This window comes from Oryx dammah, unplaced genomic scaffold (assembly GCF_014754425.2).
Source record: "Oryx dammah isolate SB20612 unplaced genomic scaffold, SCBI_Odam_1.1 HiC_scaffold_27, whole genome shotgun sequence".
Lineage (NCBI taxonomy): Eukaryota > Metazoa > Chordata > Mammalia > Artiodactyla > Bovidae > Oryx > Oryx dammah.
Window position 1 is genome coordinate 46,220,797 of NW_024070211.1, and position 25,875 is coordinate 46,246,671.

Genomic DNA, 25,875 nt, shown 5'->3' on the forward strand with positions numbered 1-25,875 from the left:
ACTTCCTGCCATTCCTGAATTCTAGATCTCCATTCTGAATGGTATGACCCTTTGTTTTTAATCTATCCCAGTACCAATCTAGAAGGGAAACTCAGCTCCTTCTGTCTCTTTCCCACATATGCATGCGAACATGCTCAGTCATGTCCGACTCTGTGATGCATGGACTGTAGCCAACCAGGCTCTTCTGTCCGTGAGATTTTCCCAAGCAAGAATACTGGAATGGGATGCCATTTCCTTCTCCAGATCTTCCTAACCCAGGGGTTGAGTCCAAGTCTCTTGCATCTCCTGCATTTGCAGGCTGATTCTTTAGCAATCACACCACCTGAGAAGTCCCATTTCCCACACATATACCATAAAAACAATTAAAACCCACCACTCACACTAAGTCTGCAGAAGACTAGTGAAGATTTGAGAGGGAGATGGAAGAAAGTTTCCATCATAGAAACATAACTTATTAGTTGAGTAGTAGTATCAGACCTTCACATTTTTTAAGAACTCTTCAAGCACTTCAGTGTTAACTGTTGACTATGTTCCTTCTCCCTCCTCAACCCCCAAATTCTGTTTTTGATTCCAATGTAGAGAAAATTAATTTCTCTTGTTTTCTTAAATTCTGCTAACCAAAATGGAATTACTAAGGTAGGTATCCAAGCTATGACTATTTCTCTTTCCCAATCAGATTTCCTAAACAGTTTCCAAAATGATGTAACTTTGTCTCTTCCTTCTCTCCGCTCCATTCTTTACCACCTTTATCCAGAATGATCTTTCAATACAAATGTGACTAGTGCCCTAAGGGCCAAACTAGCCCTCAAAAAGCACACTCAACTTTGGGGCTTGCCTCTTGACCCTTTATACAGCCACTGTGTTGATTTGGGCCTTCCACCTGGAAAACTTTACCCCTCCTTTTGTCTGGCTTAAATCTATTCAATCCTCAGGTTTCAGTTTAAATATCTCTTCCTCCAAAGAAATTTTTTTCTGAATCCTTCTGTCCTTTAATTAGATAATTCTGCCAGTGGTTCGATAAACACTGGGCTTTCCAAAATCGTAGCATTTTTTCCCATATATTAAGTATCTTCTATAAGGGCTGATGTGAGCACAGAGAGCAGGCTCCGCTAGCTCAATAGTGTAACATTATCTAGTATGCAGGTTTTGTTTTGAATCAATGAATGAACCCAAATGCAATCGTAGTTAGTGGGTAATACTATTATTCCAGCAGGTTCACTCCTTTTCTTCTTCATTACCTTTTTCCTCATTAGTTCTCTCTGCGTCCATTCCTTCCATTTTCCTCTCTTCATCCTATCAGTCTGATTCCGATCTCCACATTCAGTGCCCCAGCCCTAATTCTCTTCATACCAGAGAGCACTGGGCTCCCCTCCTCCCTGCCCCAAATCCCTGAGAAGCACGGGGTCCTACCTTTCACGCCAAATGAGGTTAAGTTTAAAAATAAACCCAAATTCATTCCATTATCTTTTCCCTCAAAAGAAAGTATCCAGAGAAACCAATGACACTTTGAAGACTGCGTTTGCACAGAGTTCACTCAATTTCCTCAAATCTAAGCAATGCTTCCTACTCCCTTCCCCGGAAACGGAAAGAGCAAAAGCAAAGCCCAGAACCCAGAGCTTGGGGATTCCTTTTCCTCAGTTTTCTTGTGGGCGAGGCCATCAGACCGGCGTTGACTGGTGAGCAGAACCGTCGCTCTCAGCCGAGTCCACGTGCTATTGGATACACGGGGCTCCGCCTCCTGAGCAGGGCGGGAGATTTGGTGTGCCTCAGGGAAGCTTCCCATCCCCCCTTCTGGCTCCCGGAGCTCTCCTGATCGACCTTGCGACCCTGCGGTTCTGCTCCTGCACTGCCTACAAGAATTTGGCATTCTTGCTAGGGCTGAAGCCTTCTTCCCAGCGGCGACCATTCAGCTAGCGTCCGGCTGGCACGAGGCGGCCGCAGCCGCTCCTGGTGGAGACCTGGCGGTTCGTGGTGGGGCGGCGGGACAGCCTGCCTCCCTCTCCTGCTCTGCCCGGGGCTTCTGAGGTGAGTCCAGGTGCACCCAGTCCCCAGCCTTCGCCTGAGACCCTGGGCGAGGTGGCTGCGCCTCCCTCTCTGCGCTCCCCAGACTGCCTCCAGCCTCGCTGGCCTGAGAACCCTCGGCTGCGCGAGGCCCAGAGCGAAATCAGTAAATATTTGTTGGGGTGAGAGGCTCCTTCTTTAAAGACCGTTCCTCTATCCAGCAGTGATGGATCTAGTGTTCGAGGATGTCTGTTACCAGAATATCTGTTTCCCGGCTTGAGGAGCCTTCTGCTTGCAGAGAGAACTGTAAAAACCCGTAAAGAAAGTAGTAAGGTGTCCTGGGACAGGAGCAGGTACAGTGAGGGCTGAAGAGGAAGGAATTTTGTCCCAAAAGTACCATTGGAGCGGGAACGCTTTGATGTCATCCCACCCTGGAAGCACCAAATGAATCCTAACTGAACACAGTCACCCTGGGCCAGGGGTTGTAAAGCAGTTGCAAAACCAGGCTCCTTTGGTAGGTTTCTGTAGAAATTTCAATTTTGTGATTCTGTCCTATATAATAAGATGCCTTAAAATCTAGAAAAGGGAATTATATATAAGTGCATTTGGCTACAGACAAGACTAAGTTAGGCTGCTTCTGCCCAGACAATTCTTACATAAAATACCATAGGGAAACTGCTTGGGATAGTGTTCAGTTATCTACAATATTGTTTTTAAATTTTTGTTGAAAATCTCCCCCCCACACCCCCGAAGGAACTACTAAACTTTTGCTAAAAAGATTTATGTAACTGACCTTTAATCCTTTTGATTGAGAGGAAGCTCAGAGCTAAAAATTCTTTGTATGGTTTTAATTTCTCGCTTTCTTTTTCTTTTATTTTCCCTGATCCAGATTCCCTATTAGTATTTATAGTTTATCATTTGTTTTATTGCACTGTTTATTGTCATTGCTTCAAATCCTCTGTACAACATAGCCGACTCATTGGAAAAGACTCTGGTGCTGGGAAAGACTGAGAGCAAGAGGAGGAAGGGCAACAGAGGAATAGGTGGTTGAGTGGCATTACTGACTCAACGAATATGAGTTTGAGCAAACCCAGGGAGATAGTGAAGGACAGGGAAGCCTGGCTTGCTGCAGTTCATGGGGTCGCAAAGAGTTGGACATGACTTAGCGACTAAACAACAGAATGCTGCTCTTAAAAGCATGCTTGGTAGAACTACTGATGTTTAACCTAGTGAATTGGAAACCTAGAGGAATTGTAGCAGTCCTTGGATATTTGAACCACTGTGTGGAAAAATGACTCCACATGTTGTGAATAGTTTCCAGAGGTCAAGACAAGCATTTAGGATAACAGGTCTGTATTTAATGGCAGGAGAAGTGTGTCAATTAATAAAATGATCTGGGTCTTTGGAATTAGTCAAACTTGGGTTTCGGCCCTAATACACTTTCTAATTTGTGAATTTTAGTGAGTAATTTAATATTTAACCTCATTTAACTCATCTGTAAATTGGGGGAGTTATATATATTTTAACTACCTCAGGGAGTCTGAGGATTTACTGATCTGGTGTGCATAAAAGTGCCTTATACAATGCCTGACGAACAGCCCCTCAGAAAGCTATTTTGTACTGATAAAAAGAAAATATTTCTTAATTTTATATAAATGTCACATAGATGCATTAAACTTTTTCTCTAATACATCCAATTCTGCATACTAAGAAGCAGTATCATGACTGGAAGGTTGGCAAAGAACAAAAGAATATGTTCTACTGGCAATGGCCATATAAATTATAGATGAAATATTAGTGTTGCCAAAATCGGTGTTGCTGTTCAGTTGCCCAGTCGTATCCAACTCTTTGTGACCCCCATGGACTGTAGCTCGCCAGGCCTCCCTGTCCGTTACCATCTCCTGAGGTTTGCCCAAGTTCATGTCCATTGCATCAGTGAGGCCATCCAGCCCTCTCATCCTCTGATGCCCTTTTCTCCTTCTGCCCTCAATCTTTCCCAGATTCAGGGACTTTGCCAATGAGTCAGCTGTTCCCATCAGGTGACCAAAATACTGGAGCTTCAGCATCAGTCCTTCCATTGAGTATTTAAGATTGACTGGTTTGATCTCCTTGCCATCTGAGGAACTCTCAGAAGTTTTCTCCAGCACCACAGTTCAAAGGCATCAATTCTTTGGCACTCTGCCTTCTTTACAGTCCAGCTCTCACAGCCATAGGTGACTACTGGGAAACCATAGCCTTGACTCTGCAGACCTCTGTCAGCAGAGAAGTGTCTCTGCTTTTCAACATAATGTCTAGGTTTGTCATAGCTTTCCTGCCAAGAAGCAATTGTCTTCTGATTTCATGGCTGCAGTCACCATCTGCAATAATTTTAGTACCCAGGAAATCTGTCACTACTTCCATATTTTCCCCTTCTATTTGCCATGAAGTAATGGGATTGGATGCCATGATCTTAGTTTTTTCAATATTTAGTTTTAAGCCAGCTCGTTCATTCTCCTTCACTCTCATCAAGAGGCTCTTTAGTTCCTCTTTGCTTGCTGCCATTAGAGTGGTATCATCTGCATATCTGAAGTTGTTGATGTTTCTCCTGCCTATCTTAATTCCAGCTTGTAACTCATCCAGCCCAGCATGTGCTCAGCATATAGGTTAAATAAACAGGATGACAGCAGACAGCCCTGTCATATTCCTTTCTCAATCCTGAACCAATCAGTTGTTCCATACTGTTCTAACTGTTGCTTCTTGACCCACTACAGGTTTCTTAGGAGACAAGTAAGATGGTCTGGGATTCCCATCTCTTCAAGAGCTTTCCACAGTTTGTTGTGATCCACACAATCAAAGGCTTTAGCATAGTCAATAAAACGGAGGTAGATGTTTTTCTGTAATTCTCTTGCTTTCTCTATGATCCGTTGGCAGTTTGATCTCTGGTTCCTCTGCCTTTTTTAAACCCAGCTTGGACATCTGGAAGTTCTTCGTTCACGTAATGCTGAAGCCTAGCATGCAAGATTTTAAGCATGACCTTACTAGCATGGGGACTTCCCAGGTGGTACTACTGGTAAAGTATCCACCTGGTAATGCAGCAGATGCAAGAGACCAGGGTTTGATCCCTTGGTTGAGAAGATCCCCTAGAGAAGGAATGGCAACCCACTCTAGTATTCTTGCCTGGAAAAATCCCATGGGACAGAGGAGCCTAGTGGGCTACAGTCCATGGAGTTGCAGAGTCGTATACGACTGAGCACTTGTGCTTTTTTTTTTTTTTTACTAGCTTGGGAGATGAGTGCAATTGTCCGATGATTTGAACATTCTTTAGTACTACCCTTCTTAGGAATTGGGATGAGGATTGACCTTTTTCAGACCTGTGGCCACTGCTGGGTCTTACAGATTTCCTGACATATTGAGTACAACACTTTGATAGCATCATTATTTAGGGTTTTGAATAGCTCTACTGGAATTCCATCGCATCCATTAGCTTTATTGACAGCAGTACTTCTTAAGGCCCACTTGACTTCGCACTCCAGAATGTCTGGCTCTGGGTGGCTGATCACATCACCGTAGTTATGTAGGTCATTAAGATGTTTTTTGTACAGTTCTTCTATGTATTCTTTCTGTCTCTTCTTGATCTCTTCCTTGTTTACTAGGTCTCTAGCGTTACTATATGGTCATATAAATTAGAGGTGAAATATTATTGTTGCCGAAATCTTAGCTCTCTGTACACCAGTGTCAAATAGAAATAGACAGAATTTTGAATGAAAGAGTATAGCTTTATTTCTTTGCCAGGCAAAGAGGGAACACCTCAACAACTGTACCCCCTTCTCTGGGGAATAGGGAGAGGTCTTCAGGGCTCATGGTCAGGGGTTTGTGATAAGGATTAAGGCAGTCTTGCATTCTTCTTCTGCAAAGTTTCAGATGGCCTCAACACTGGATCTGGTCCTCCAAGGTTATCAGCTTATAACCTTTCTGAAATGAAGAATGCTACAAGGGAGTGTTACAAGGGTGTTGGCAGGGGGAGCGGGGGAGGCCAGGTGCAAGATATAATTTACATAGAGAGTAAGGAATTATTTTATGAAGGACAAAGCTTGTTATGGGCACTATAGATTAGAAACAGCTGAAGTAAAACCAGGATTGCTTAACTCCCACAGACCTATTCTTGGGGTTTTTATAGCCGTTGACTTTGTTTCCCTTGTTTGTTAGCATTAAAAAAATCACATTTTCCATTTCTGTTGTAACAAATTCCCCACTGCTGGTTTATTTGCTCCATTTCCATGGAGAAAGAATCAGGTGTTGTTCTTGTTTGGCTTAGGACAAAACTTCAGTTTTACTCCATTTGATAAATACCAGCTGTCCAGCCTGGGGGCCCATCTGTTTCCTACCTTATTATCTTTGAACACAAATTATGATCCTAATAGAATTGTTATGAGGATGAAATGGGAATCCATACATTAAAATTTTGTCTAGCACATAATAAGTACTCAAAATTTTGGCCTCTCTCTACCACCTGCTCCTGCAGTTTAGATCTTCTCAGTCTCTGAGGCTTCCTGGCCAAAATGGTAATGGTCATTTTGCCCTTTACTGTGTCGTCATAGTAACTTTGGCTTTGTAAGATCTGCCTTTATTCATCTTGTTTGTAAAAACTCATGAACTTCTTTGGTTGCTCTCATTTTCCTGTTTGCTGGCCTGACTGAAGTCTTTTTCCCAAAACAGGTGACTCTACTTGAATTTTCCAGCTGAAGAATATGTAGTATCTTTAAAGGTAAATGAAAACTGAGACAAAATCATTTAGTGTGCTAGCTACAAAAGAAAACTTGGCAATATTTAGTAAGTTGTTGCTGCTGCTGCTGCTGCTAAATCACTTCAGTCGTGTCCGACTCTGTCTAGCCCCATAGACGGCAGTTATCTGCATACAAAGAACTGACTCATGGGGGACACAGCAGTATGATCCTCTTGTCAGGGAAAAGCATATAAATAGGATTTATCAGAGACAAGAGAGAAAAAAGTCTTTTTTTGAGTAAACTGCTGATTAACTGACAGCTAGGTGGAGTTATTAATTTGTTTCAGGCAATAAATAGCATTGTAAGTTCTGAAACTAAATTTTGTTAATGAAGTAAGAGTTGATCAAAGTTTTGCCTGCCAAACTCTGAAATTTATTCAGTGAAGAGCTGACCATAAAGTATTGGAAGGATTCATGTTTACTATTTAATTACCGAGATACCTAGAAAGGCATATTCATAATTATAAAGTTGTTTGGGGAGCATGCAATTTAATAGTAAAGGGAGGTCCTTGAGGATTATTTGATCCAGGTTTGGACACAATGATGTACGCAGGCTTCCCCCAATAGACTGTATCTTTCTAGTGAACGGATATTAAAATCCACCAAACTATCATTCCTTGTTTGGCTGCTCTTTTTCTAAGCTCATGTATTAATCTCCCCCTTCTAATTAACGTTGTTATCCTATAAATTGGTTAGAGTTTTTTTACCCACAGAATTTTTTCCTGTCATTATATTTCAGTTGCCTTGATTGGGCTTGGCTTTTTCCTAATCTCAGGTACTTTGTCATCTCTTCCATTTTTCAGATAAAGAATTGAGTTACTTATTATCAAAAACATAATATTGATACAATAATGAATAATGTGTCCTTCATACTTACAGACTTAAAAATATTATGCAAATATATGGATTCATTATGTGAATGTTTGACTGTTGATAATGAATTTTTCATCACTTTTGAGTACTGTATTGCTTTTGTTTAGGTTAGCAATGACGAGCACGCTGGAATTAAAGGAAGACAAGATGCTGAAAGTTCAATTTGTGGGAGATGATGATGTTCTTAATCACATTCTTGATAGAGAAGGAGGTACTAAATGATTGTACAATGGAAGGGATGTTTATTTAATGATTATGTATTATTTCACTTTTAAAAGTCTAATCATCTATTTTGAAAATATAGCGCAAAGTATTTGATCTAGTAAGACTGCGAATAAATACTACCTTAATTTTTAGTTTATTCTATTAAAACTGTATTAAAAATAGGGGGACTCCCCTGATGGTCCAGTGGTTGAGATTCTACCATGCAATGCAGGGGGCCCAGGTTCAGTCCCTGGTTGGGGAACTAAGATCCCAAAAACACAAATTTAAAAAATTAAACATTAAAAAAAAATTAAAAATAATAAAACCTCACCTCATATGAAATGTTCAGCAATGGTGTTAAGTGATAAGATAACCATCTACTGTAATGAAAATGTATAGTTATTTTGAGCCCCCAAAATACATAATTTCAAGGTTTTTTTTTTTAACTTATACAAACTTATACAAACTGATTTCTGTTGAATCAAAGAGAAAACACCGAGTTTTTTTTCAGCTTTTAAATAATGACAATGAAATGGTGTAGTTTATTTATTTAACTGTAATGTTTACATTAAACAGAATTCATACCTGTCATGTTCTAATTCTTTGAATGTTTATATAGGACCTAAAATAAAAAAGGAGCGAGCCCAGCTTTTGGTCAACACACAAAAAATAATAAAGAAGCCAGAAAATGAGTTGGAGGAAGATGACCAGGAAGTTTTAAAAGATCAGAACTATGTTGAAGTTTTAGGACAAGATGTTCAAGGTATTTGCAGGGTAGGGGTGGTGAAGTTGGGAATGTACCCTCAAATTTCTGCAGGTAGCTGAAATTGTTCTGCAGGTTACGTAAAAGTAGTCTTGTTGGTTAGGTAGCATTTTGTTAACAATTTTTTCCCAATTTTTAAAATTATAAAATACACGTTAATGACATTTACCATCTTTACCAATTTAAGTGTACAGTTTAGTTATATTAAATACATTCATAATATTGTGCTATCATCACCATTGTCCACCTCCAAAACACTTTTTATCTGGTGTGCTATATTATTTCTCATCCGAAAAGCATTCCTTCAGATTCTTTCTCTGCAGTTGGAAAGATTGAAGCACTGAGTTTCTACTATAGACTTTTTAATGAACAACTAGTCTTGTTCTTACTTTAAGAAAGATAGAGTCTACTGACCTTGCACTCTAAATATATTTTTTAAAAGATATTTGTACTTTTAACTAATTTGAAATAATTTCATAAAACAAGTCACTTTATTATTACCTTGATCATCTTTACAGAAATAGATAGAAGGATTATTCCAAGAAGTAATGTGTTCCAACTAGGCATGCTAATGTTTATGTTTTTTTTATACCTAAGCCAGATTCCTGCCAGATTATGCTTAAAAATGTTAGGCTTGAATTATAATTTACTTAAAACTGTTAGGCTTGAATTGTAATTTACTTAAGACTCAAAGAGCAAAGATTTATATTCCAGTGCAAGGAGCACGGACCTACTTAAGTTGACTTAAAAAAAAAATTATGATCAAGGAACAAAATCAGTACTGTTGGGCACTAGGGGCATTGGATCTAGGAGCAGGGTTTTTGCTACCTCGGGTCTTCTGGTCTCCCTCATGTTATCTCTGTGCGCCAGTTCTGTCCTGTCGATGCCACCTGCCTCCCTGATATGCATGTCTTTTACTGTCTCACACTTGACTTATAAGTGGTCATTGTGACTACTCCTGACCCTTTTGTCACTTCTTAAGTGATAACTGCTTTTGGATTTTTTCCCCAGTGTTAAATGACATGATGCAAAAAATGACCACCACCCCTCAGTAGGCTTAGCAGGCAGGGTAGGTTATCATAAAAGTGTCCCTAACTAGACAGTTGACACTTTTAGCAGTTGTTATTTTTAAAGGGAAAATTAAAGAATGAAATTAAGTCAGGGTCTTTGTTGAGAGAAAGAGAACTTCTATCATATGACTATTTTTGAGTGTATTTTTGTGTATCTGTGAATAGCATATTTTCTGTGTTTTAAAATTTAAACAGTGTCATGGTCTATTGTGTATTTTAAACATTTTATTTATAAACACATATTGTTGAACCTTTATAAGACAGTGAGGAGTACATATCCTAAGTTTTCAGGTAAAATTTTACCTTTTTTTCCTGTTAATTAACCTCACCCATTTTTCTTGCATTCTTTTTTTATGTTGCATTTTTTTCTTTCAGAATCCTTGAAAAATGGCTCTGCTACAGATGGTGGGAATAAAGTTTATCCTTTTCAGAATAGAAAACACCCTGAAAAGATGGCTAAATTAGGTATGTTGCTTTTCTGATTTCTGTAATGATTATTCATCTTTTCTAAGAAGGTGTGTTTAACCACATTTCCCACAGTTATCACCCCATTGCTTTCACTAAAAGAATGATGAGGGATGTCATTTTATATTATATATTCAAGCATACTTAAAGTCATTAGTATTTTTCATACTCAGATGTCTTCTGTTCTTAGCTAGGTTCTAAGTTTATAGAAACCCTGTCTTAGATTACTTCCCACAACATCTAGCACAGGTTCTTAACATTTACTTCTTTTGTTAAGTGAGTGACTTAAGTTGCACAGAAATATTCTGAATTTATTGAAAATAAGTATTTTACACGATATGTAGAAGAAAAATATTGTTTGTACTAGAGAAAATTATTTATATAAAATTGTTAGGAATGAGCTGTTCTCATAGTTTTCTTACCCAGGTTACCACTTACACTAATTACACGTGAATTACTGAGTTTCAGAGAACTAGACTGTAGTTAGATCCTGTGGCATGAGGGATCGTCAGTTTTGACTGTTTTGAGGAAAGGAAATAACATGTGAAAGCACTTTAAAATTAAGGCGACCCCTAAGTATATGAAAGCTTGAGAATACCAAAAAGTTAAGAGCAAAGGGATAATAATTAACTGCCTGGCAAAATGTAGTTGTTTGTATTAATATAAAAAGACTTATAATCTATAATTGTAGAACATCTATATGTATATGTCTTAGGTGGCATATTTTTATATAGTCATTGTAACCAATGATCATTTAAACGTTCAAGGTTAAAAAATAATCACACATGTTGAGTGTTAAAACTGATGCGGGACATATAAAAAGTAATTATATTGGTAAGACCTGTGCTTCTGAACATAATAAAATTTTAAACATTTGCAAAATTCAGTTTTCTGAAAGATACTACATGCATCATTAATTTTGATTCTAACATGGCACATACAATAATTTATACTAATTGATGTTTTTCTTGAGTTTATTATCTACATCAAGAAATTTTTTAAAAAATTTATACAAATAAACTTATTATTTCCCTGGTGGTCCAGTGGTTAGGACTCTGCACTCCCCATGCAGGGGGCATAGATTCCAATCCCTAGTTGGGGAACTAAGATCCCACATGCTGTACAATTAGGTCAAAAAACTGAAAAGAAAATAGGTACTAAATAGTAGAGGAAATACTCAATATCCTCAGGGGCATCCTTGCCAGCAAGCCAGGTGAAGGGAAACTTGGTATGACCATAAGTATGTAATTATTTCTGCACTGTTCGTGATGTAAGTTAAATACACCGTTAATGTTCTAGGAGACCCTAGATGATCAAAAATAAAAAGACCAAATGAACTTATTTACAAAACAGAAATATATAACTAACTTATGTTTACCAAAAGGAAAAGTTGGGGGAAGGATAAATTAGGAGTCTGGAATTAACAGATACACACTAATACATAGAAAATAGATAAACAACAGGACTTATAGCACAGGAAACTATATTCAATATTTTGTAATAACCTGTATGTGAAAAGAATCTGAAAAAGAAAACAATCACTTTGCTGTGTACCTGAAACTAACACACCATTTTAAATCAACTGTACTTCAATAATAAAGAAATTAAATTTTTTTTGATCTGTAAAAATGACTGAATCACATGTTGGATCTCTGAGAAACCAGAGGAAAATCCTGAAATAATTATTAGAGGAAAGATCAGATAGACACCAACGGAGAAGGCAATGGCACCCCACTCCAGTACTCTTGCCTGGAAAATCCCATGGACGGAGGAGCCTGGTGGGCTGCAGTCCATGGGGTTGCTAAGAGTTGGACACTTTCACTTTTCACTTTCATGCGTTGGAGAAGGAAATGGCAACCCACTCCAGTGTTCTTGCCTGGAGCATCCCAGGAACGGGGGAACCTGGTGGGCTCCCGTCTATGGGGTCAGACAGAGTCGGACACAACTGAAGCGACTTAGCAGCAGCAGCAGCAGATAGACACTAAAGCCAAAATGAAACCTTAAGGCCAGTGGGCCATTGGAGAAAGAGGAGAACTAATAGTGGAAAGAATAATGGAACCTTAGTGGAATCATCAAGTAGAAGTTCCCTGAGTGTGTACTTAACATCCACAAAGCTTCAGTGATACACATCTTCTATCAGTATGCACTGTGAGGAACTTAAGTATTGTTATGATAGGCATTTCTCTCACCACATCTGAAAGAAATATGCAGTCATGAAAAGGTAGTTTTTTGGATAATATGACTGATCATACTTTCCAAAAATCTGTATTTAGTTACAATGCTTTTTGACTCATTAACTATTGTTGCTGATTGGGTTTACATCTAAACATATCGATAAAATAGAATGCCTTCATATTTTTAAATAAGTGATCGGTCAGAAAATCTATATTACTCTGAGTATAAAAGATGATTAAATATAATTGCACTAACCAAGATATAGTTGGGCTAGAAATTGAGTAGGAGTTAGTTTAGAAGGCTTTGTGAACTACAGAGAACACTTGCGAAACTGAAATTAGTTTGCTCAGATAGGATCAGATAAAATCTGATGAGACGTTATTTTTAGGCAGAGAGGAATTTTTTAAATTAATTGATTTTTGGCTGCACTGGGGCTTCATTGCTGTGCTCGGGCTTTCTCTAGGTGCAGTGCACAGGCTTCTCATTGCGGCGTCTTCTCTTGTTGTAGAGCACAAGCTCTAGAGAGTGCAGGCTTAAGTAGCTGCAGCACGCGGGCTCAGTAGGTGGGGCTCAAGGGCTCTAGCGTGTGGGCTCAGTGGTTGTGGTGCATGGGCTTAGTTGCTGTGGGACATGTGGAACCTTCTCAGTCCAGGGATTGAACATATGTCCCCTGCATTGGCAGGTGGATTCTTATCCACTGCACCACCAGGTAAGTCCCAAAGAGAAATTTTACTTTAAAATTTTGACTATGATCCCCCAGTTTTTTATTATGGAAATTAGTATCCACACATGGGTGACTCTGTTGTTCCTTTTCCTCTTTAATTCTTCCGTTTTCTTCCTTTTTTAATTTAAAGTTATTTAAAAGCAGAGAAATTCTATGTTTTAAAACCAAAACCATTTCAGCTAAGTTACTGTGTACTTTTGTGGCTTTCTGTTGACGTGAAGGTTTTTTTCATATATTGTGGATCAGCAGCCTTTAATGCAAACTTGGCCTACTTTTCTGGTGTAAAGAGAAGGCAAGGCCTGAGCCTTAGGTAGATTGCTTGGGAGAATGAGGACAGTGAAGAAGAGATGGAATAGCTACCAACAGTAGCCAGGGAGCAGGATAATAGCATGGAATCCAGATGGAGGAATAATTTCAAAGAAACATTTTGTAAACTGTAATGAATGATACAGAGGACCAAAGAGGTTAAGAAAAAAGTAGCCAGTGCATTCGTGGGGACTGCAAAAATATCTTGGGTCAGTTCCAAGACTGGAGGATAAAGCTGTGTGAATTAGGTTAAAAAGAGTTTGAGTCAGTAAAATGGTTTTAACCTAGCAAATCCAACTATAGTTTGTCTTAAGAAAAAAAAAGATAATTTAAATAGTGTATACTTTTTTCCCCAGTGAACAATGTTCCAGTGTGTGTTACTAGGGATATGTAAATCTGTTCCTTCAGTTCCTGTGTGCCTATTACAGTGAGAGAATGTGAGCATCTTTAACATTTGCATTTTTTATTTTAAATGGCCCCTGCTGTTCAGAAGCCAGGTATTTCATCTGATGCTCAGTTGAAGAAATGCCCTGTTTAACGCTATATCATATTTTATACATTATTAATATGTGTTATAGAGTTTTAGACATAAGTAATAAATTATAAACCACTCTTTTGGGGAGATTTAAGAGCTTTAAAATTAGTATAATTTTAAACATAAACAGTTTTAACTTTTGATCCCACTTTCTGGCCATTCTTCCCTATGCCCTTGCAAAGATGTTCCTTAAGTATAATGGTAGAGAAATGGAAGAACTATAGGCCTGTCAGTGGAGAGGAGAGGGAGAGAATATGATGCTTAGAGAAACCAGCAAGGTCAAAGTTAGCTCTTTATTTGTTTCTGTGTTTTGGGTTTTTTTTTTTTTTTTGGCAAGACCTTGAAGGAAGACTTGAAGATGCTTGGAAAACAGTGAGTAAAGGTGAAAGCAGTTCTACTCTTAACATGGCTGGGTTTATTTATCTTTCTGATAACAGTAGCAGCAAGTTTTTTTTTTTTTTAATTTATGTAAGTGAAATAAAGATACTTTCCCTCTTAATCTGTTATACATTAAAAAAAATATTTTATGTATTTCTTTTGTCTATTTACAGCTTCCGAACTAGCGAAAACACCAAGAAAAAGTGTTTCGCTCAATATGAAGAATGATCCTGAAATTACAATAGACATTCCTCAGTGTAGCAAGGGTAAGATTTTACCTCAGTTGTTTAAGGAGAGCTTTCAGAGTTGCTTCAAATTATAGTATGAAGTGAAGTGAAGTCACTCAGTCGTGTCTGACTCTTTGCGACCCCATAAACTGTAGCCTACCAGGCTCCTCTGTCCATGGGATTTTCCAGGCAATAGAACTGGAGTGGATTGCCATTTCCTTCTCCAGCGGATCTTCCCAACCCAGGGATCGAACCCGGGTCTCCCGCATTGTAGTATACCACTTTATTTTTGGTCTAAGTGCATGTTTATATATTTTCTTTTCTGTTCTGAAAATGCATTCGGCAGATGCAGTTAATACCCCAACCTATGTGCTTTAGTGTATTTAGCAAAAATACAAAAAGTGAAGGGCAAAAAGATCTGTGCGGGTTGAACTTATACAAACTGATAGACAATAAATACTGTTGTCATTTGCTTAGTTTAGCCAAATGTTTGTGGAAGATTTGCTTTGGCAAATACTATTTGAAATAAGGTTTGGGGGATTTGTAAGTCTTATAGTTTGTGGAGAATTGTGGAGCACTTGTTTTTGAATAACCCATTCCAACTAGATTAAATAGTGTGCTATTAAAGTAATGAGCTGGGTATTCCCTCGTGGTCCAGTGGTTAGGGCTCTACACTTTCACTGCTGGGGCCTGGGTTTGATCCCTGGCTGGGGAACTAAGATCTCACAAGACACATGACATGGCTAAAATAAGTAAATAAAAATAAACAATGAAAAGATGTAGTTTTTCTTGTTACATGAATGCTACAGAAATGCCATTAATGAGAGCAATCATAAAATTAATAAGAACAGTTCAGCCTCTAGTGGAGACGTAATTAATTGAGAATTCAGTAATATAGTGGCTTCTGGATAGAACCTGCAACTTTGCTTTTACTGAAACTAGGTTTTTATGGAACATAAAGTATTTGTAGTGAGTAATGGCTTTTTGTTTCATTCTTTAGGGCATTCTGCTTCAGACAAATCTCAGTTGAAGGTAAGCAATTGACTAAAAATAAGCAAAAACCATAGTGTTATAAAGTAAGACATGAAAAATAACCATTTCACCTGTTAATTTAGATAGTACTTTATCATTTACAAGTATCTGCTAATTAAATACCTAACTTATAGATGAAGAATGTGAGGTTCAGAGAAGTGAAGTGACTTGTCTAAACTCATCAAACTAGGAAAGGGACAAGCTGGAAAATGAAGCCAGGTTTTCTGGCCCCAACTGTCCTGCCTATTCTGTGTCAGAACTATCCCTGGGTATTTTCATCAAGCAGAGTTGGCTTGGAAATTTTACGGTTTGGTTTGGTGTTGCTTTTATATATAATGTGTTTTTTTTTGGTGTATGTGTAGGGTGGATTAATCCCCAAATCCACTAAATCCATTCATCTATCCCCTTACCATTTATGTTTGAAACCTAAGTTGGCTTTGGTTATTCATTCTGGGGTAGCAGACAGTAATGAAAAGTTTATCCTCTACTTTGTGTTTTTCTGGTTTTGTTCTTTCATAATACTTCGTCAAGTGGCCCTGCCTAGGTGTGGGCAAGCCCAGGTAGGCATGGATGAATCCAGGATAATGAATATGTGAGTGGTGAATGTTTCCAGGCCTAGGTGGCTATAGATTTAGACATGTCTGGACTTGTGTACAGGCTCAGTTCTGGGAACCCCTCATAAAATTTTGAGTATAGACATTCAAGGCCATGGTTATAGCCTGTGCAGGAATGTCCTATTTTAGGCAAGTATAGGTGTGAGACTAGACATGTCAGAGCCTCCCGTGCCTTTGATAATGCTTTTTCCCCCCATATTATATCTTGTATCACTATAAAAGAATAAAGCTCATTCTCTCCAGTACTCTTGCCTGGAAAATCCCATGGATGGAGGAGCCTGGTAGGCTACAGTCCATGGGGTTGCAAAGAGTCGGACACGACTGAGCGACTTCACTTCACTTCACAATCCAGTCAATGTTTTAGATAAATCAGCACATTCTTTTTCAAGTTGTGGATCACAACTTAGTGGATCTTGTTGATTCCCTAAAACATGGTCAGAAAACCTGTTAATCGGTGGTATTATACCCACCACAATAAGAGCCCATCACCCTGAGAGAGTCTTAGTGTTTTGTCTTAGAAGGGGTCAATCAGGAGAGAATATGTATAGGGCTTTGGGATCTGGACTCAAGGGTTTTAAGGCACATCTATCAAGATGGGAAACTGATCTGTCTTAGACAAAAATTCATGGCATAGTATTTTAGGATTAGTGGATACAGTGAGGAGAGGGGTTTAAACTGAGTTTCGTCTAGGGTAGCAGACAATAATTGAAATTTACTTATCAAAACTCAAGTTTTGATAAGTAAACAAGCATTTGATAAGAAACAAGTAAGCAAGCTGTTTGCCCTGGTTAGTAATCTGCTATCCTAATGGGAGAATAGATTGCCCAGATGAGCAAACTGTCAAGATAAATTACTCGCAGAAATTTCTGTAGAAAACAGTGAAGTTATTTACTAGTTTATAGCCTTACCTTTTTGAGCAAGAATTTCTGAAATGATTATTTTGACACAGATGTCCTCAGACCTGATAAATAAGCTCTGTGGATATAGGTTGTCTCAGTTCTCAATCCAGAAATCAGTTTGGTAGGACATGATCTACAATTTTTAAAAAATGAAATAGGATAAAACAGGAAATTTCTGTATTATAAGTATTATTATAATTTAACTCAGTTATATATGCACATGTGTACTGGATCAAGGTGGCCAAATATTTTTTAAAAATTAAGGATCTGTATCAAAAAAGTTTAAAATATACAGTGATATATTTTATAAACCCGTGGATCAGATCAACTATTATACTACTATTAATATCCTGAATCAAAATTTAGTTATAATATTTATAACTAGTACCATCGACTTATCACAAGACAGCAAACTTTTATTTTGTGTCATATATTCATGTTGCCAAAAAAAAGGGGTGTTTTATCTTTTTATCATCAATAGTGTTACCATGTATACAACCACAGGCATTTTATTGTGCAGAAATTGAATGGTGTTAAAGTATTAGATTTTGTAAAGAAAAGAAAAACGTGTTATATCGCTATAGATGTTTAAAAAATTAAGAGTACAGAAGTAAGAAGTAGAAACCTCTGTGTCTGTCCTCACAGACTGTTTTCACTTCTGGCCATCCTGGTCCTTTGCTGGGGCACACAGGCTCTCCAGTTGCATTGCCTGGACTTCTCTAGTTGGGGTGTGCAGGCTTTGTTGCCCCACAGCATGTGGAATCTTAGTTCCCCGACAGAGGGTGCAGCCCATGTCTCCTGCATTTTGGAAGGCAGATTTCTTTACTACTGGACCACCAGGGAAGACTCCTCACAGACTACTTTAACACCAGTAAATTTTTTGTGCGTTAAAAGGCCCATTCCCGTAAGTATCAGTTCAGTTCAGTTCAGTTCAGTCGCTCAGTCGTGTCCAACTCGTTGCGACCCCATGAATCGCAGCACACCAGGCCCCTAGGAATCCCATTTAAACAAATCCCATTTGCTTACTCATCATCACTGAACAGTATTACCTCTTAAAAAAAATATTCTGCTAATCTGATAGGTGAAGAATGGTTCAAACACTGATAAATTTATGCTTTTTCTTTACATAACAATAGAAGTCCATACCTTACAGATGTCTGGAATACAACTTATAGAATCACTCTAAGAATCCTTTGGAATTTGTTTGTATCATTTTTGTTGTTAAAGTTTTTTTCCCCTCCAACAAAGTCATGTGTCATTGTCTTCTAGTTCCAGGAGGTAGCTCCTCTAGTTCTAATGTCATCTATTGAAAACAAAATATTTTTTTCTTTCCAGCCTTTCTTGCACCCAGATCCATCATTAATTTCCATGTCATCATTATTATTTGACTATTTAAAACTATGTTGCTTTTTTATTTCTGAACAGAACAATGATAAAAGTGAATTTCTGTCAACAGCACCTCGTGGGCTAAGGAAGAGATTAATAGGTGTGTATTTCTTTTAACACTGAGTTTTTTATTTTAAAAAAAGCATCTAAACAAGAGGCAATAATGGTTAAATATATAGGTTCTAGCCTTAGAACGCTTACTTTTTCTTTGGCCTGTCACAGGGACTTCTCTGTGCCTTAATTCTTTTCATTTGTGAAATAGGGACAACAGTGGTACCAGCCTCAGAATTATTTTGAGATTCATTGAAATAAAGAATGTCAAATGTGCTTAGTGCTTGACCACAATATATGCTTAACAGGTGTTTGCTGTTTCTTTCCATGATGGAAAGGATACGGTCACGTCTTCAGTTGAACTGTAAATCCCTTAAGGGCAAGGACTATATCTTATATTTTAGCTCTTAACACTTAGCACCGTGTCTTTGACATTACAGTCAGTGGATATTAAGGTTAGTTAAAATTCTTCTTCAATATAACAACATACTTTCTGGTTTATTTGCCTAAGACAGTGTTAGAAATGGTTCTATTGATTTATTTAGAAGTTTTATATTGGAATAATTCAAAATATTCAGTTATACTGAATACTATACAAAGCCAAGTAAACAAACATGAGTCCCACCTTTGGGGAAATTAAAAGTGTTTTGGGGTTTTTTTGTTTTGGGTTTTTTGGGGTTTTTTGTAGCACTGTATGGTTTGCAGGATCTTAGTTCCCTGACCAGGGATTGAACCCGGGCCACTGCAGTGAAAATGTGGAACCCAAACTACTGGAACTACAGGGAACTCCCTGTTTTGGGGTTTTTAAATGTTTACCTTTGGGGCAGATTTCTTGTTGACCTTGGTTTCCTAAAGATATCTGCCTTCCTTGGGTTGACTCCTTGACAATATTAGCTGACATTGTTAAGTCCATGCCCTGTAGCCGTTCTTTTCAAGGTATAAAGTTGATGCTACATTTCTAATCAACATAAAATTTATAATACTAAATTAGTGAATATCTGAAGTAGTAAAAGATGATATGTGCAATTGTTATTATTATTTTATGTCAAATACATCCCACATCTTAATTTCCTCCTTACTCCACAGAAGAATCTTTTTTAGAGAGAAGGTGAACATCCTTTTCCTTCTCAATAACCATCAAATAAATACACCAACACGTATGATGTATTCATGTAGATAGGATAAAGACATTCTCTGGTACTTCCTACCACTTCTAACCCATGCATCTACCATGGGCAGCAATCACCACAAATTGAATCTTCTAAGCTATATATGCCCACAAAATCAAGCCTTTTTTTTTTTTTTTTTCTTTTTCAGTATCTATATTTGTTACATGCTGACTGGATATTCTGAAGCATATCTCCTCTTCAAAATAAATAGTGATTTGCTTAAAATTATTTCTTTTGGAATTTAACCTTTTATGATAGTTTTATACTTATTGAGTGTAAAAACTAGTTTTATCCTTACTTTATGATTATAAAACTAGCTTTATTATTTCTAGACAGTGGTTGGGGTCATTATGGTTTGTTTAAAAATATAACTTTTATATCAACTCTGGGATGGATTGTGCCTATGTATTAGTAGTACTAAAGTAGTGACTGTCATATATTGAGTGCTCTGTCAGTTAGGCTGGCATTTTCAATGGGCAGCAATGGAAAACTCTATAACAATTGCTTAAGCCATGGACATTGAGGTATCTCACATCATAAGAAGTCTAGAGATACACAGTTCGTTGATGTAGTGACTCAACAGTGTCATGAAGGATCTTCCTGTTCTTCCTGTCTTTTTGCTTTATCGCTGGTATTTTTCATCTTTAGTTTTGATATTTTATATTTCAAAATGGCTTCCACAGCTTTAAGCTATGGGTATAAGTCTTTGGGACTCCATGGACTGCAGCTCACCAGACTCCTCTGCCCATGGAGTCTTCCAGGCAAAAGTACTGGAGTGGATTGCCATTTCCTCCTCCAGAGGAAGCTGACCTAGGGATCAAAACCTGTGTCTTCCTTCGTTGGCAAGCGGATTCTTTACCTGCCAAGCTACCAAGAGGCTTTCCTTTCATAACTGAGGAGAATCTTTCCCAAAAGCTTCCAGCAAATTTTCCTTCAAGTTTCATCGGTTAAATGTTTACATAGCCAACTCTGGTAGCAAAGGAGGCTGAGAGAGCATGTATTGGAAAAAGGAAAAGACAGTTAAATTTGCTGTGATTATTTATTCCTTAGCACATTGCTACATTTTACAATGAATTCTATTAGCAAGGAAGAAGGAAAGAACATAGTAGGTATGATTGACAATTTCTGCCTGAGTTCCTATGTGTTAGGCATTGTTAGTTGCTTTATGTGCATTTCAGTGTAATTTTTACATTGTTTTATTAAATTAAGCATTGGTAGCCTCATTTGATAAGTGAAGAAACTGGTGCTCATAAAACAACAAAACTAGCTCTGGTGAGATCATCATGTAATGACAAAATCAGAAGTCATAATCTCCTACTTCAGTGCCCACACTCTTCCTAATACCTTACAATGTCTCTCTTGTCAAGCTGTCCAATTTTCCCAATTACTTCTTTCCCCACAGTTCCACGGTCTCATTCTGACAGTGAAAGTGAATATTCAGCTTCCAACTCAGAGGATGATGAAGGGGTCGCACAGGAATATGAAGAGGACACTAATGAAGACATATTGAGCCAAAAGATTCAAACTCAGAATAGAGTAGTTTCAGCTCCTGTTTGCAGAGGAACCCCTTCTAAGAAAATGAAGAGACAGAAAACAGTAAGTGAAGAGAGAACTTTAACCTGAAAGAAAAATTAGTAATAGCTCAAAGATAAGCTACCTAAAAGATCCAAATGGGAGGATCAGCACAATATTTTTACTTTACTTTTCTATACTTTCTCAGCCTTTCACGTAAATTCCCACATATGTATGTCTGAACTTTGTATCCTGGCCTCTCTCTCTCCATATCCATATATCAATACCATAGCATATGCTAAAGTTGCCAATTCAGTTGACTGAAAAAGAGCTTTTCAATCAATATTAGTTGGATAATTGAAGGCAAGACTTCTCAGTATATACCTTTTTATATATTTTTATTTTGTAACACTGTTAATGTATTCAGGTTAGTGTAAGTATATAATAAATGCTGTGACTCTGGATCCAGGTTGAGTTGTTTGGAGAATACTGCACATACCACGGCCTGAGAAAAGGCTAATTATCCTCTCGTTCTCTATAAAGACTCAGAGCAGAGCCTACTGCTTGATAGCTTCCCATTCCTTCCTTCCTTTCATAGAGGTCAGTCATGCCCCAAATCAATAGAACATGTGGTCAGTCATCTTACTGGAACAGTAAGCAAGTCTTTTTTTTTAACGTTGGTGTTGATATCTTTCTCATTTTCACAGTCCTTCACCTGTACTAATTAAAGAATTTGCTAGGACTGTGTGAGGCAAAATAAAGGTCTTAATATATAAAACCTTTTTTTTTCTGTAAGTCTGAATGGGAATTATATGTTGAAATTTAGGAATCATTTTTGGACAGACTACTTCAAACTAGTCACTTTCTTCAACTTTTATGATCCTAAGTGTTACTTAGTTTTATCATTGGAATTAATTTCGCTTGGTCCTTAATCAAGGTGTTGTTGCTTCAAAAAGAAAATACTGACTGCCACATAAAGAATTTCACTTACCCTGTTTCACACTGCTGTTACTATCTAGTTTTGATATAAAACAAATATCTGAAACTAAGAACTGACTTTGTTTTGTCCGCTTTCAGAGTCACTTAGTAGAAGAATATTTTGAAGCCCACAGCAGTTCTAAAGTTTTAACCTCTGATAGGACACTGCAGAAACTAAAGAGGGCTAAACTGGATCAGGTATGTTGCAATGAATGCTACTTCTAAATTTTTCTTATTGTGAGCTGAAAAATATACTACATAAGCAGCAGAATCTGAGGAGTACTATAATTATGTTTTTCTCTTATTTGTCATTTCTTCAGGACCTACAGTAATCAACAGGGTCATAGTTTCTTTTTTTATTTTATTGACATATATATACTTGATTTACAATGTTGTATTTCTACTGTGCAACAGTGATTCAGTTATGCATATATATATTTTTTCACATTCTTTTCAGTCTGGGTTATCACACAATACTGAATATAGTTCCCTGTGCAGGGTCATTGTTTCTTTGAAATCCATGTACCATTAATCTCTATTGTTAATTTAACCCATATATTCATTGAATCTCACATTGGTTATAAAACACTGACTGACCTGATTCTGAGTTAAAAACCTTACAATAGTGGGTATTCTGCTTTCTGATATTATGGAAAGCCTGTCCAGTACAGTAAGGTAACAGGGTTACTATGTACTATGGTTCCAGTGTGTCATATAAAAAATACCATACAGTTAGACTCAGGGCTTTTATTCGTACCTCATTAAGACAGACACAGAGCCATCTGAATAAGAAAATGTTTGATAGAAAGTGGGCTTGATAATTTAAGTCAATAAGAGATTGTTATTGACTCAGAGAATCAAGATTTTATTATTTCCTGAAAGTAGAATTCAGTGCAATTTTCAAAGGTATACAGGACTTTTGACAGAGTTTTCAAGCTGTAGAAAAGAGAGAGGAGATTATTGGGTAAACCACTGACCTGGATGACATGGTGCTGTCTGATTTGTTTTTTGGGGTGTTTTGTTTCTTTCTACCTGGCTCACTGGTATTGCAACTCAAATCAGAGACTAGTTGAAAACATGTGTCAAGAAACCACATTGTTCCAAGGAAGAGATGGCACTAACATCTTCTTAGTGCATCTGTTTTTATGTAAGCAGCATGGGTGTGGGGGGAAGTGGAGGGTCAAAGTAGGACTTCACAGGACCTAGAGACAAAGATCTCTCAGAGAATGAAAGAAACACCTGTTACTGATAATTAAAGCAAAGTCTTTCATTAATTGCAGACATAGCTGATGGATACAGTCTTAGTAGCACATATCAAGAAGCATTTATTTCTCATGTCTTCCAGTTAGCTGGGAGTTGGCTGATCTAGGATTTGCTCCACATATCTGTCTTCCTTGTTGGACCTCCTTGGAAGGCTACCAGAGGCATGTTCTTCTCATGACAATGTCAGAGACAGAAGTGAAAAAACAAAACACCTCTTAAAGCCTGGGCTCAAAACTGTCTCTGTCTCTTCTGCCTCATTCTGGTAGCCACAGTAAATGACGTGGCTGAAAACAAAGTCAAAGAGCAGAGGACTGGACTCACTTGTTTAGTGGGAGAATTGCAAAGTCACACAGCAAAGGGTATGGATAGGGGAGCGGCAAGTGCTGGGGCTAGTAATGTAATTCTGCAGATGGAGAGAGAAATTTTTTAAAGCTACCTGCTTAACATTTCACTTAGAATTTGTCCTATTTCTCTTTAAGTATGTGAATAAATTAAAACTGTTGGCAAAAGAATCTTGATTGCTGCACTAGTCTTCAGTATTAACAGAATATTTTACTTAAAGGATAGAATGATGAAAGCACAGTAGTGCCAAGGTAAAAAGGGATGTACAGCTTTTTGCTAGTGTTTTCATTTCAAGAAGTGAGCTGTGTTTAATCACCAGAATGTCTGGATTTGTTGTCAAAACTGGGAGGCAGGTTTAATCATCTCATGATGGTAACAGTTTTTTTTAGAAATTAAAGCCTTACATTTGGAGTTCATTGTCATGTAAATGGTTCTAAACAAAACTTAGCAAATTCATTACTGTTTTACATGTTTGTATGTAAGAGTATATAACACACTTTACAAAAACAAATATTGAAATACTATGTATATTCAGTAGATGCACTCATTACCAAACCTGATTAAAGTAATATTTCCACTAATAGCCTCTTCTAACCTCGACCTGTAAGGGAATATTTTTACTTTGAATTGATTTGATGTATGTGACTTGAGACTGATCTTCTTCCTGCCCTCTTCCTTTTTTTTAAAGCAAACTTTGCATAACTTATTGAGCAAGGTTTCTCCTTCCTTTTCTGCTGAACTTAAACAACTAAATCAACAGCATGAACAGTTATTTCATAAATGGATGTTGCAGTTACAGTAAGTACTATTATCATTGCAAACCTCTCTAAAATAAATATATTTACATAATAATATATGTACATAAGTCTATGTTAAAATCAAAGCAGTTAGACATTAAATTTTTTTTGCAGTGACCTTGATATGCATTTTTACTTATGTGTAAAAATTTGAAAAAATAGATGTTTTCCCAGTTTTATGACCCAAATGTAGAAATGTCATATTATTATATGACTCTTCTCAGAAATTCAAATTTACAGAAAATGTGTCTTTTCTAAGTTTAATCAAATTTGAAAGCTTTTACAAACTAAGTAGCCTTTCTTAGAATTATGAACTATTACTTATAAAAATATTTGAAAATATAATTTGTCACGATTGATAAATATATCAGATTTTACTTCAGTTTTTCACAGCCAAGTTTCTAAAATGAAAGCACATATATTTTTCTTTTAATCCCATTCTATTTACATGTACTATAGACCTTCAAATGTCATGAGATCTGTTCTATAAATATTATTTTACCATTTTAAAATTGTTTTGTAGAATATTTTATCATTTCTCAAATACTTAAGATAAAATTTTAAACTTTCATTAAAATACCTACAATGGTAAAAATTAAAATATAGAAATTTTTTCCATGATTGTTTTTATATTTGTATTTAAAAGAAACTTAGTATAAGGAAGTGTTTAAAACGTATGCTAAAATGTGAATGCAGTAAGAACATAGAAATTGCCACAGTTTTCCCTAGGTTGATCCTGGTTTTCTTTTGCCAATAATAAATCAAAGGATTATGCTAGTAAGAAAATTATCTTGTTGCCTGTTAGGACCTCATCTTCTCTGAGTAACTATTTATGGATCTGTTCATTATAAGTTTATATAGCAGATCCTCACTCTAATCCTACCCCACAGCCTACCAATTCTTTTCTTCCCATATGTCAACATTGATAACTTGATTTGCTTTGCTTCCCAGCCTAGACCTCATAGTCAGCTACTTCAGTAGAATTGCTAGTTCTCTGAATTCCCTAGCTTTGTTTTTCCTGCTGCTTTTACCTTGCTAATCTCTGTCTTTGGGGATTTAGCTCTTCTTTTCTTCTATTTCTAGGCTATCCTGCATTGCTGCAGAGCATCTCATATATACTGTTTCTGATTGACCTCCATAAACAACTATGGAGTTGAACTTTAACTTGACCCTTCATGCTTGATGTTCTGGGTTGTCTCATCCACTCTCTTGGCTTCAGTTACTCTTTGTATGTGAATAACTCCCATAACTGTATCTCTAGCCCAGCCAAAATTCACTTTAGCAGCGGACATGAATTATATTGAAAGCATCCATGTGGAAGTTCTATAACTAATTCATTATACATAAAA

General features: G+C 37.2%; 1 protein-coding gene across 1 annotated transcript in view; it reads left to right on the top strand.

Annotated features, from left to right (window-relative positions):
- The first annotated feature begins 1,744 nt into the window (after window positions 1-1,744).
- The window catches only part of ORC2 (origin recognition complex subunit 2), a 37,039-nt gene continuing 12,908 nt past the window's right edge, over window positions 1,745-25,875 (top strand). Inside the window, exons 1-11 of the mRNA XM_040228827.1 lie at window positions 1,745-2,025; window positions 6,697-6,745; window positions 7,744-7,847; window positions 8,460-8,603; window positions 10,049-10,138; window positions 14,430-14,522; window positions 15,484-15,515; window positions 18,454-18,514; window positions 21,037-21,230; window positions 22,224-22,322; window positions 24,418-24,527. Coding sequence (XP_040084761.1) covers window positions 7,751-7,847; window positions 8,460-8,603; window positions 10,049-10,138; window positions 14,430-14,522; window positions 15,484-15,515; window positions 18,454-18,514; window positions 21,037-21,230; window positions 22,224-22,322; window positions 24,418-24,527 — 920 coding nt within the window. The 5' untranslated portion in view covers window positions 1,745-2,025; window positions 6,697-6,745; window positions 7,744-7,750. The remainder of the gene's footprint in view (window positions 2,026-6,696; window positions 6,746-7,743; window positions 7,848-8,459; window positions 8,604-10,048; window positions 10,139-14,429; window positions 14,523-15,483; window positions 15,516-18,453; window positions 18,515-21,036; window positions 21,231-22,223; window positions 22,323-24,417; window positions 24,528-25,875) is intronic.